Below are 12,857 nucleotides of genomic sequence, written 5' to 3'. Positions count from 1 at the left end.
GTTGTGTTTTATTCTTAGAATTATTGATGATTGTTATTGATGGGTCTTCACCCAGTATTATATACACAGTGAAAACTAAGGTTTCAGTCATTGATATTGTTAGCCATGTTATGTTTACATTGGTGTGATCACCACCCCAGGCTGCAGGATTGCATAGCACAAAATCCTGATGTTGGGTTTAAGAGTTTATTGATCTTACCTGGGAGGGCATAAATAGTGTGCAATGGGTGTTAGGTGAAGAGTCAGAAACCCTTAAAAGGTTTTTTTGGTACTGACATTTTTGCGTGTGAATTCTTTGACATCTGAAAATGCACACAAATCTATATTGCGTGACTTTTTTCTATCAAATACTCTCTGTAAGCTTCAATCTTCAAGACGTCATTAAGTCTCATTGTGTGAAAATGATGCACAATGACATGTTTTGATGAAGACTGCAGATTGAAGTACCAAATACAAATATACTTAGAACTGTCACAGTGGAATTTGGAAACAATCAAATCAGCTACAGCTCACTGCATGTCGCGTGTTGTTTCCATGCATCACACTGATGCAGTGAATTCGCCTTGAATCGCAACAGATAAGATGAAATTTATATGCTCTCCGGGGCAACTTTTTTGTGAAAGAGAGCATTTGAATTGACTTCTAGGAATGTATTGTACATATTGATTGCAAGGTTTTCAAGGCTTTTTATCATTTCGCTCTCTGTAAACATCACAAAAACTGAAATATTATATAGATTTGTTTTCTTTTGTTATCTACATAATAAATCAAATCTTCCTTTCTCTGTTTTGATTCTTTTACTGTAAAATACTTTATTATAGCTGGAATTATTTTTTGCTGAAAAAATATTTTGCTGTTTTGTATGAAGTTATTTCACTGATTTTTGATGAGTAGAATCACAGTCCCTCTATCCCCGGTCTGGAAACGGTCATTGTATTAGGTGTGAGTTGGCCTCCTTCTCTGGCAAAGGCGCATTGCGGGGTTGGGCAAAGCATTGTCACGTAATCAGTACGCAGTCGGCCACTACTTTTACATCGTCAGTGTTATGTGTTTTTTTTACAACTTAGTTGTTTATTCCAGAATTCATGCTTTTTTACATAATTTTATAATCAGGATATCTGTATAAGGTCATATTTTAGCCGGCGAGTAGTTCTCCAATTCATCTTTTTTTCCAGCAGCGACACATTTTTGCAACAAATTTTCATACTTTTACCCAGATTTTTGTCGTTTTTGATTTTGGGGTGATTGAAATGAACTCTATTTTATTTACCATGCTTCTCGGCGCGAAACCAATATTTGTCTTCGATTTTGACATTTTATGATCGAAAAATATTAAAAATTGGGGGGCTGATTTGTTATTTGTCACACCGCATTTTATTAATGTTAAATTGAGCGACTTTTATGGATGCTTTTTAGATCGTAAATGCAAATGGCGACGTTTTGAAATGACAATGTACTCAATTCTGTGCTAAAAAAATCATTTATATACATGCATTGAAGCATTGTTATATACTTTTGCATAGAATAAAGTCATTAGTTGTTGTATGGTTGACTTGAACTGTTATGAACCCCCAAGAATCAGAAATATCACAGGTTTTTCGATCGATCACGTTAAACATGAACGACGCCATTTTGACAAGATTTGTTTAGCGATGTCAGCATGTTGGCACGCGAAGTTTTTTCCCTATTAAAACTAGAAGATGAATAAAATTCCCGATATTAATCTTTACATTGTAGGAACTGGATGTTTATGAGTTGGTAGGCTGGTTTTGATGGGCATCACCGTTAAAAAAACTCAAATTTCATAGTGATAATTTTGTTTACATGTTTGTTTACGTTGTGGTTGCCCGAATTTGAAATCACAGTGAAGTCAGACAATGAGGTATCGCTTTGCATGACGGTAAATTTTAATGAATATTTTGATGGTATTGTAATCTGTCTGACTTCCTGACTCCCTCGGCCTGGGTGTGAACGGTTTGTTTACCCGCACCGCGGTTCGAGACAAAAGAACGCTAGTCGTTTCCAGACCAGGGATAGAGGGGCTGTGGTTGAATGTAAAATATAGGTAAAAAGGTGTTTTTGCTGTATTTTAGTTTTAACAAAATAGCAAAAATAAATTCCACATGAAAATATTACTTTATAGTATGTCATTTTGATTGTAGTCGTTGCTGAGATAGAATCGTAGTCACCATGATAATGCATATTGTGTAACTTGTTATATGCATCATTGCTACTAAAAAGGCAAATACTGACTCAGGGAATGATCCGAATTACACATTTTAATCATTGTGTAATGCTCTATTCTATTTGTGCATTACCACAGTGAAGCCAACTGTCTCTTATTGGGCATGAAATTCATTGTGGTTTCCTACCTAGGGACTACAGTGTGATTTCCTGTTGCTTTGATATCAATGACCTCAGCACAGGCACACCATGAAATTACTCACCACCAGGGAAAGCGTTTTTATGCAACTTTTCATTGTCTCTACGTCATCAAAGCATGCCACCTCCTATAGACCGTAATAGATTACATAGTTTTACCAGGTTTGTTTTCCCTTGGTGCTGTGAGGCTAACGGAGTCTAGCCAGTTGTTTGTATCTTGTCTGATAAATTTACCAGGGAGAAATCAAATAGTTTGAATATTGAGTACAAACTATTGTTTTCAATTATATGTTAACAACGATAAGTAAGACATGCTACAGTGATGCCTTCCCTGCAGGACAAACACACCATGACATGTCACACTAGAATCCTTTCATTAATGCGTGTAAACCCTCTGTTTGATGCACGTTCTGTGGAAGCTTTCCCAGGCTAGATTCTGTCGTCCCACATTCAAGGTGACCATCCAATGTCACATGTAATATGTCAACGCATATTGATTCAGTGGTTTAACACAAAGTATACAATGTACATCATGTTAAAACTTTGCATCCTCTCCTGCTTCGTATTATTTTATACATGTACATGCTGTCTATATCACTGTAGCAAAAAATGAATTGTCAGCAAGTGAGAAATAATCCCAAACCATGAATTGAATTCTTTGCTATAAATAAAAGAAGGGAATGTACAGCAGTGGATCCAAAGAATTGTTCTGTATAGGTTTTGATCCTTGCTAACAATAGATGAAGTCATGTGTAATGCGGAATCAGTGTGCACATTTTGGAACAAACACTGTTTGTCTAAATATTCAATTGCCGGCCAGGAAATATTTAGACCATCAAAGATGTTAGCTTCTTTGCATTCTTAATTATTCTTTGATTATTAAATTGATTTTCTCAAATAAGTATGTTATCTGAATATTGGATGCATTGATTAACCATGCATGTGCAACAAACTGTATGTTGGCTATTTGATAATAATGTTGATATCAATTGAAATAATTATCATTTCAATGTAGGGCTGTACATGTTAATTTGCACAGGAAATTGATTGAATTATGTTTTCTGTTTCTCATAGGGCGCTGGTGCTGGACACAGAACACTTTTATATGGCCATGCAGTATTATTAAGACATTCACTGAGTAGTATGGTATGCATAATTATGCAAATAAATTTGTCATTGAAAATCTTGGATGAGTTAAGGAGGATGACACCCTGGCTGTCAAATTGTTTTACTGCTTTTTTGGTTCACTGAGTGTAAAGCCAATGTGATCTGTATGGATACATATACACACATTTTTATAGATAATTGTGTCATTCATTATATTGGACATATTTACAATGATTTATTATTAAATAAATTACTCTGATAGAAAATAGGACAGAGAATGATGAATCTCTGATGTTGAAAACTGTGGTTGTACAATTATACTAAATATATGTTCAAGGAGACAAAAATAATACATTGATTCACTAATTGTACAAATTGGCAATTGAAACTATTCTCAAGAAATATCCATAGAATTTGTTGATTGTCCTTAGTATAGAATCTCTAAAGTTTGACCTTATAATGTGTTTCTTTCACAGTATTTAGCTTGTTTATCATCTACTAGTTCATCAAGAGACAAACTTGCCTTTGATGTTGGGCTACAAGAAATGTCACAAGGTAGGAAACTTGATAATTTGCTTTCACCATGCTACATAATTCTAAGAGTTTACAAACAGGGTGCATATGTTGAAGACCTCAGTGAGACTCCATCAGTTTGCCTGCCATCTGGTGAACTCTGTGAAACTGAACAAAACTGGCAATAAGTGATTGTTAAATGTCATTAAAATTTCCTGTAAATTATCAGTATTTGATCTGTAAACTAAATTTATTTTAATATTCAGTATGAAATTAGTGTTTGACTGTTTGAATCAGACTGTGCGTCGCCTTTCATCGAGCCTACTATCATCAGTGAGATCTTCTTCATCTGTCACTCGCATCTGTCTGCAAGAATTCTGGGAAATAGGGAAATTTCTCATTGTATTATTGTCCTATGCTGTTATTGAACATCTTTTATTTGCCCCCGTTTAATCAATAAATGTTTTCAAAATGCAGATAAGATGCGCGAGTACAAAGGCACTCCATTGCTAAATAAAGGTAACTTGGTTTTCTAATGAATGTCAGATCACTTTATTACGCCAAATAAATATGAGTAAAATATTCAAATGTATGGTTTATAAGCAGATAATTACTGAGCGACAAATTGCGTTTTATGTAATTAATTGTGGATGGGAGTTTCTCCCTGTTTATTCCTGTGCCATTGTGACCTATTGAATTAAAGTTAACCTATCTTATTTCAACCTCCATCCTTTATGCAGGGCCAAGAAGAATTAAAATGATAGGTAAAGTTTTATAAATGGCATATTTGGTGAGATATCATGGGGCTTTCTGTAACCTTCTATTGCTGGCAGTGTGTTCCCCAGTACACAAGTTAACAACAGGCCTCCCTATCTATATCATTATTGTGATGCCCTGGCAAATAAAGCTATTTAGCTTACTGTTTATTAGTGCCTGGGGAATACACTGCTCTGTCTTATTACTTATTTAATATGGCAGGATAAATGTCTATCATTCTTTTTTTCTAAAAGTCATCAAAATTGCTGTCGCTTTCTCTTCTCCTTTTTAAAGTCACCTTATTTTGCTGTGAATGACGCTGTATCATGTTTTTGTCTCTCACTCCTGTGTTCTGGCAGGAGTTCATCAAGCTCGTTCTTGACGGCATGTGCTGTTTAATAATCGTCTGTGAATATGAATTCATTAAATATTCAGTCCCAGTGGAGATTGTATTTTTGAATCCCACGATAGAATATTAAGTATTGACTGCCTCATTTATCATTGTTATCAAGATATGTTCTCTCACAGCATACTGCTTTAATGCACCTAAAGCATGTGTCATCTTCTTTTTTTTTTTCGGTCGTCACTTGGCTCGGCTTTCATTCAGTATGCTTTAATGAAGATGAACTGTCTTACCCTACTTTTGTATCACGAAGAAAAAATTAAACAAAATAAACTCTCCAAGCAGCTGAGCACTTCTGTTCAAGACAGCTTCAGTCCCTATATGTATCTCAGCTGTTTGAACTGGTTCCTGCTAAATTAATGATGGAGAAAGATGCTACACAACCAGTTTAGGCGATCTAGAAAGAAATTCGTCTAAATATGAATATCATCAATGTACATACCAAAATCCTCAAAGGAACTGATCATCAGAAATTAATTATTCACTCGAATCAGGTTTCAAATTGTAGAGAAACGCATGGAGGGGGAGGGGGTGCTTGATTAAACACAGGTGTTCAGCTGTTGCAAATGGAGAGGAGCTTTTTTTAGAAGCCTGCTCAAAATTACCATCTGTGAAAATCATGTTACCTGTTCCTATTTATCATTTTGATTGTTGCAAAGATTATTTGTCCAACATTAAAAAAAAATCAGTAAAATTTTATTTATTACCCGGTACAATCAGTTCCATAGACCGGCTATGGAACTGATTGTACGGTGTAATAAATAAAATTTTGAGTTAATTTAAAAACAAAAAAGTGATGATAATAATTGGGTGATGATTGTTGACCCTCTATCCCCATAATTGTCACTATCCATAGCAACCAAAACTAAATACCGTATTTGCTCTATTACAAGCGCATCTCCAATAGAAGTGGATTAAACAAAAAAATTCAAATGTTGTATTACTGAATCAGTGAAATAAGACTTATTTTCACCAAATAAAAACCTCTGTAATTTTGTGTGTGAGTGTATGAGTGTTAATAGAGCAAATAAGGTGTACTAAATTGGATAACTTGGACACTTCTCACTTTTGAAAATTTCCATCTATAATTGGTGTAATGCTGTTCAAAGATCATGATGGAGTATTCACTATTTTGAATAGGCTTCTACTGCTATTATGAATTAATTCATCAGAAAAAGATATCTTTCAACATGTGCAATGATGGTTTTCATCCTGTTGCTATGGTTATTTTCCAATTGTATTTTGCATTACAGGTGAAGCATGTTGGTGGACAATTCATCCTGCTTCTAAACAAAGATCAGAAGGTGAAAAAGTACGAATTGGAGATGATTTGATTCTTGTCAGTGTGTCCTCAGAAAGATATCTGGTAGGTGCTAGCTAGAATTTATTTGACAGTGGTACATTTTTTTAGCAGAATTTGGAAAAAACCCTTGTGCATAAATGTTTCCAGCAAAATTGTGATGTTGCTTTTTCCATTCTTTTGTGTTTTTCTCCAATATCTTGGTCAACATTTTTGTAAAAATGATGACAAAACAATGCTGGTTTATTTTGTAAACGGTCATATTAGGGCTTACAAATGCTGACTTTGACAAGGGGTGAAATCACGACCTACTTAACTATTTGAGGTTAAACTAAACATTGAAAGAGCTTACTTTTTATATAAACAGCTGTTCTAAAAAAATGTCTTTTTTCAACTTCATTTTCTTTTGTAGAGGAGATGATTTATTTGATGTCCAACAATTGCTTATTTAAGATGTACTCTGGAGGCTATGTTAACAATTGCTTTGTTTATTGTTTATTCAAAATGTACACATCTACAGCAGTAACATAAATAACCAGTTGATTCCTGTTTTCAAAAACTGCTTTTCAAATTTCAATACTTACAGGATCTATAAATTTCATGAAAAACTACCGGATTGACATTTTTGCAATCAACCTTTAAGAAATTGGTGGGTTGGTGGTAAAGTAAAGAACAAATATGGGCATACATTCAGATTAATCATGCCTGTATTCAAAATAGCTGCCTGAGAGGGGGGTTTCTATAGAAACCCTATGTGTATGTCTCTCCTCTCTGAAAAGAAACCTATGCCATTAAAAATAAAATAGAACCAAAAATCAATACCCATAACACTTTCTTGCAAATGCATTTTACTAATAGAACAGTTTGTAATATTTTTTCATTTGCAGCATTTAACAGCGTCTATACCGACAGAACCTTCCAGAGTTTTAGCATCATTTCACCAGACATTATGGACAGTTGGACCAGTCAGTACAGGAACACTAAAAACAAAGGCCATGGGTGAGTATAAATTTTGTGGAATTCATATGTTATCCTGTCCCAGTTTTCATCATAGCATAAGTGATAATCATTATATTATATTATAATAGCAATATTTTAGATTTGTTGTTGATTATTGTTATTGCACAGCTTCTGTTAATGACACTTACCATAAAGTGATCGTGTGTTGCTCAGTTGTACTCTATATCAATTTATCAATAAGAAATGTGTAGATTATAACCTTGATACTTCCTTTCTATGATATGACCTACCATGGCGTATTACACATTGTCTCAGTTCACTGTTGTTTCATTTCAGGATATGTAAATGGTTTGGATGTTTTGAGGTTTTTTCGTGGTCACATGGATGAGTGTCTTACTGTGCCTCATTCAGGATGTAAGGATGATGGCAACATTAGGTACTGTTTAAAAATGATATATGATTGAAATTTATGAGAAATGATAAATTTTATATTTTCCGAATTTTAAGAAAAAAATGTTGAGATATTAAATTAAACAAGACTTATTTTATAATCTTTTCTTATTCAAATATCATTATTATATTTGACCTTAATGATTAGTTATTGTTGGTGAAAAAACAAATTACAGTCTATAGCTTATGTTATTTCCGCCTAAAATCTGTGACATACAACAGAAGCCTACATGTGCGCGCCCCCAATAGACTTTCTACCTTCAACTATTTTGAGTTCATGTGACCTTTAATCATATCTCAGCAGTGAGTCATTGAGCGACCTCAAATCACTGCTGGATGGCAAAACGTGTCCCACTATGAATATCACATGGCTTTATCATATATCCAACTGATATAGTCATGATCTGTCACTGCTTAATGGCAAACCATGTCACATTATGATTATAACTCGTAGTTGATATTTTTAATGTGTAAAGTGAATGACCTCTGTATTTATTGAATATTAGTTAATGTTTTTTGTACAGTAACAAAATTCATATGTCTCATCAAGTCTTTCCATTATCCATTCACAGCTTTTATTGTCATGAGTAATACCAAAATCATAAATTATGTGCTCAACCAATTCTTCCTTATTTCCCATTTGTATACTGGAACACAGTTCCTTACCATCAGATCTTGCATAATATATTTAACCTTATCAATATATGTTTTTAGGGACATATTTGTAACATTTTCACTGAATTTCAAATTAGCAAGCAGATTTTACACATCTCATGAGAATTCAGCAGCATATGCATCTGTGAAACAAACATGTGCGCTGCCAGCATCAAAATATCTTTCAAAATGAATAACTTGCAAAACAACTACCCCGGTAGTCTACAACAATATAATAAATATTCTGATTTGCCTTTTCCCATTTATTCAGTGAAGTATCGTATGAAAATGGTGCTGTGTGCTCTCATGCCAGATCCCTCTGGAGGATTGAATTACTGCGGGTCAAGTAAGTATGCCATGTATCTTAAATAATCTCACTGATTGGTTTCAGATTTTAGTAATAAGTTTAAGGGAATAATTATATGGAAATATCCTTATGACCAATCACAGCACACATCTGAACAACTTCTCTAAAACTGCTGAATAATTATATGGGAGTGATTTCCTTATAGCCAATCACTGCACATATCTGTACATCTTATCTAAAACTGCTGAATATTTATGTGGGCGATTTCCTTATTGCCAATCACTGCACATATCTGTACATCTTATCTAGAACTTCTGAATAATTGTTTGGGATGATTTCCTCATGGCCAATCAAAGCACAGAATTGAACATCTTATCGAAAACTGCTGAATAATTATGTGGGGTGATTTCCTTATAGCCAATCATAGCACATATCTGTACATCTTATAAAACTGCTGAATAATTATGTGGGGTGATTTAATAATAATAATAATAATAATAACTCTATTTAATTAAGCGCAACAATTCCAACATATGAAGATCAAAGGCGCTGATACAATAAACAATCAGTCAAATATTAAAAGCACATTTAAATAAGTGCGTTTTCAGTCTGGATTTAAAAATGTCTACTGAAGGACTAGAACGAACAGACAGAGGTAATTCATTAAAAAGTTTAGGACCTAAATTTTCAAAAGCACGGTCTTTGTATAACACCTTGGACTTTTTACTACACATCTGACGAGTTTTAATAAGAAACTTCGATTCAGATCTTAAACTACGACTCGGTACATAAAATTCGATTAATTCACATAGATAATTTGGGGCAAAACCATACAAAGATTTATACACTAGTAAAAGTAATTTGAAATTGATTCTTTGTACAACTGGTAACCAATGAAGTTTAATAAAAATGTCTGTAATGTGGTCATATTTTCGAGCACGAGTGACAAGGCGGGCTGCTGCATTTTGTACACGAATAAGAGGTTTTATCTTAGTTACAGGGAGACCAGACAATAATGAATTACAGCTGTCTAAGCGAGAAGATATGATTTCCTTGTAGCCAATCACTGCACATATCTGTACATCTTATCTAGAACTTCTGAATAATTGTTTGGGATGATTTCCTCATGGCCAATCAAAGCACAGAATTGAACATCTTATCGAAAACTGCTGAATAATTATGTGGGGTGATTTCCTTATAGCCAATCATAGCACATATCTGTACATCTTATAAAACTGCTGAATAATTATGTGGGGTGATTTCCTTATAGCCAATCACTGCACATATCTGTACATCTTATAAAACTGCTGAATAATTATGTGGGGGTGATTTCCTCATGGCCAATCACTGCACATATCTGTACATCTTATCTAAAACTGCTGAATAATTATGTGGGGTGATTTCCTTATAGCCAATCACTGCACATATCTGTACATCTTATAAAACTGCTGAATAATTATGTGGGGGTGATTTCCTTATAGCCAATAACTGCACATATCTGTACATCTTATAAAACTGCTGAATAATTATGTGGGGGTGATTTCCTCATGGCCAATCACTGCACATATCTGTACATCTTATCTAAAACTGCTGAATAATTATGTGGGGGTGATTTCCTTATAGCCAATCACTGCACATATCTGTACATCTTATAAAACTGCTGAATAATTATGTGGGGTGATTTCCTTATAGCCAATCGCTGCACATATCTGTACATCTTATCTAAAACTGCTGAATAAGTATGTGGGGTGATTTCCTCATGGCCAATCATAGCACAGATTTGTAAACTTTGAAACTCTTATTTATGTAGAGGTTCATGTTTAGTATGTGGTGGTTCATATTTCATATGATTCATATAATTGACTATCATTTAGCCAATCACAGCACAGCATTCCTACTTTGCCTGTCTCAGTGACAAACCATCTCAATCATTCTGCAAAGTATTTTTTTCATATAAACATTGACACATTTGCGGTCTTTGTTAATTTGTTATGAAATGCTTAGCAATTGCTCCAGATCTTATCAAATTTTTCGGCAATTTCAAAGACAATCTAGCAATTGTTCTTTCAAGCGTAAATTTTCCATCATCAAAATCACAGTGTTTCAGATTTAATGACGCATTCATTAGCGTGGCACGTTAACACTCACGCAATGTTTACAAGACGAAGTTACCAGTTAATTTTGCAGACAACTTTGATAAGGTCTGGATCATTTGCTAAATATTTTTCAACAAAGTCCATGAGTGTTTACATGAAAAAACTCATTTGAAGAAATGATTAAAAACAGCTGTCTCATCAGGGAATAATACTAACGTTTTTAATATCCTGTATATATTCAGATGGTGTGGAAGTTACTTAGGTTGGGGGCAGCATTGCAGACTCAGGCATTTGACATCAGGTGAGGTTATACAAGTGAAGATTAGGGACCAAGTTGTTATAAGAGAGATTTGCTTTCTAATGAAAGTTTTCAGCTCCTGAAACTTGTAAAAATCTGTTGAAATAAAAAATAGCAGAAATCTATTTAAAACAAAACAAATATCAGTTGCCAAAAAAAAACTGAAAATTCATTGTGTACACTGTGTGTTACAGTTGACTAATAATTCTACTGCTCTGCTTGGTAGCAAGACATTTGCTGAAAAAAACATACAAAAATAACATTTTCCATTAGTGTTTCTTGACTTCTGATATATTGCTGATAAAAATTAAAAGCTGCTTTTTTAATTTATTTCACAGGAAAATACATGGCAGTAATGCCTGATAAAGAAGTTTGTATTGTACCAAGGGCTCGGGCGGAGGGAGATTGTAGTATTTTCACTCTCAGAATATCAAAGGTATGTGTTACCATAGTAACTAGAAACAATGGACACCCTAAGATTCATCAGTTTTGCTAAACTACTGTCATATTTTCATTGCAATTGCAAGTTATTTCTGATTTTTCATTGCAGGATGACAAGTCACAGTATGACAACAAAAAGGATGAAGGCATGGGTAAAGCTGATGTGAAATATGGAGACTCAATCGTATTTGTACAACATGCAAGTTCTGGTCTCTGGCTCTCATATCTGGTAAATATATCACATTATTCAACAAAAACATGTTAGCTCTGTGGTGTTCTTGGTAGAAGAGTTGAAATTCTCCTGATGTGACTAATTATTCAATGTGTGGTAAATTAATAATTCTATCCTTCTGTTATTGCTGATACCACAATTTTTTCTTTCAGTCTGTAGAATCCAATGTAAGAGGACGAGCTACAGAAAGAAGGGTAAGAATAGCTTTATAGATATTTAACATAAAAATAGATAGAGATAAAGGAAGGTGCCTTTCCGACGAGAAACTACCTGTGCAGAAGGGTCACAAGGAAAACATACCATTTTCACTTGGGAATGTACATGTCAGCAAACTGTATAACAAAAAACAATATTATTAATGACATTACAATAATTTACGGTCTTTTTGCTATTAAAAACGATTTACTCTGCTAAATCTCTTTTGAGTAGCCACTGGTCACAGTGATGATTGTATGACCTGGCAAGTTGAAATCTGGCACCAAAATTAAAATGTTATAACATGATGATAAACATGAATCACATGCATACTAAACATGAACTTCTACATAAATGAATAAACATGAACCATTACATGAATAAACATAAAACAACATATACTAAACATGAACCATTATATAGTAAACATGAACTGTTGCATGAATAAACATGAACCATTACACGAATGAACATAAACAACATATAATATACATGAACCATTACATGAATGAACTTGAATCATTACATGAATAAACATAAAACAACATATAATAAACATGAACCATTACACGGATGAACATGAACCATTACATGAATAAACATAAACAACATATAATAAACATGAACTATTGCATGAATAAACATAAAACAACATAATAAACAATGAACCATTACATGAATAAACATAAACAACATATAATAAACATGAACCATTACATGAATAAACATGAACCATTACATGAATAAACATGAACCATTACAC

The 12,857-nt window shown here is 33.8% G+C and overlaps 1 protein-coding gene across 1 annotated transcript in view; it reads left to right on the top strand.

The window, feature by feature from the left end:
- The window catches only part of LOC100328999 (ryanodine receptor), a 145,568-nt gene that overhangs the window by 20,696 nt on the left and 112,015 nt on the right, over positions 1 to 12,857 (top strand). The window contains exons 4-15 of the mRNA XM_085494156.1: positions 3,457 to 3,528; positions 3,966 to 4,044; positions 4,480 to 4,521; positions 4,743 to 4,766; positions 6,415 to 6,527; positions 7,349 to 7,460; positions 7,758 to 7,857; positions 8,797 to 8,871; positions 11,171 to 11,229; positions 11,565 to 11,662; positions 11,777 to 11,896; positions 12,052 to 12,093. Of these exons, the coding sequence (XP_085350282.1) occupies positions 3,457 to 3,528; positions 3,966 to 4,044; positions 4,480 to 4,521; positions 4,743 to 4,766; positions 6,415 to 6,527; positions 7,349 to 7,460; positions 7,758 to 7,857; positions 8,797 to 8,871; positions 11,171 to 11,229; positions 11,565 to 11,662; positions 11,777 to 11,896; positions 12,052 to 12,093 (936 nt within the window). The remainder of the gene's footprint in view (positions 1 to 3,456; positions 3,529 to 3,965; positions 4,045 to 4,479; positions 4,522 to 4,742; positions 4,767 to 6,414; positions 6,528 to 7,348; positions 7,461 to 7,757; positions 7,858 to 8,796; positions 8,872 to 11,170; positions 11,230 to 11,564; positions 11,663 to 11,776; positions 11,897 to 12,051; positions 12,094 to 12,857) is intronic.

This window comes from Saccoglossus kowalevskii, chromosome 2 (assembly GCF_978046115.1).
Source record: "Saccoglossus kowalevskii chromosome 2, keSacKowa6.1, whole genome shotgun sequence".
Lineage (NCBI taxonomy): Eukaryota > Metazoa > Hemichordata > Enteropneusta > Harrimaniidae > Saccoglossus > Saccoglossus kowalevskii.
This window is presented reverse-complemented; position numbering and strand designations above follow the sequence as displayed.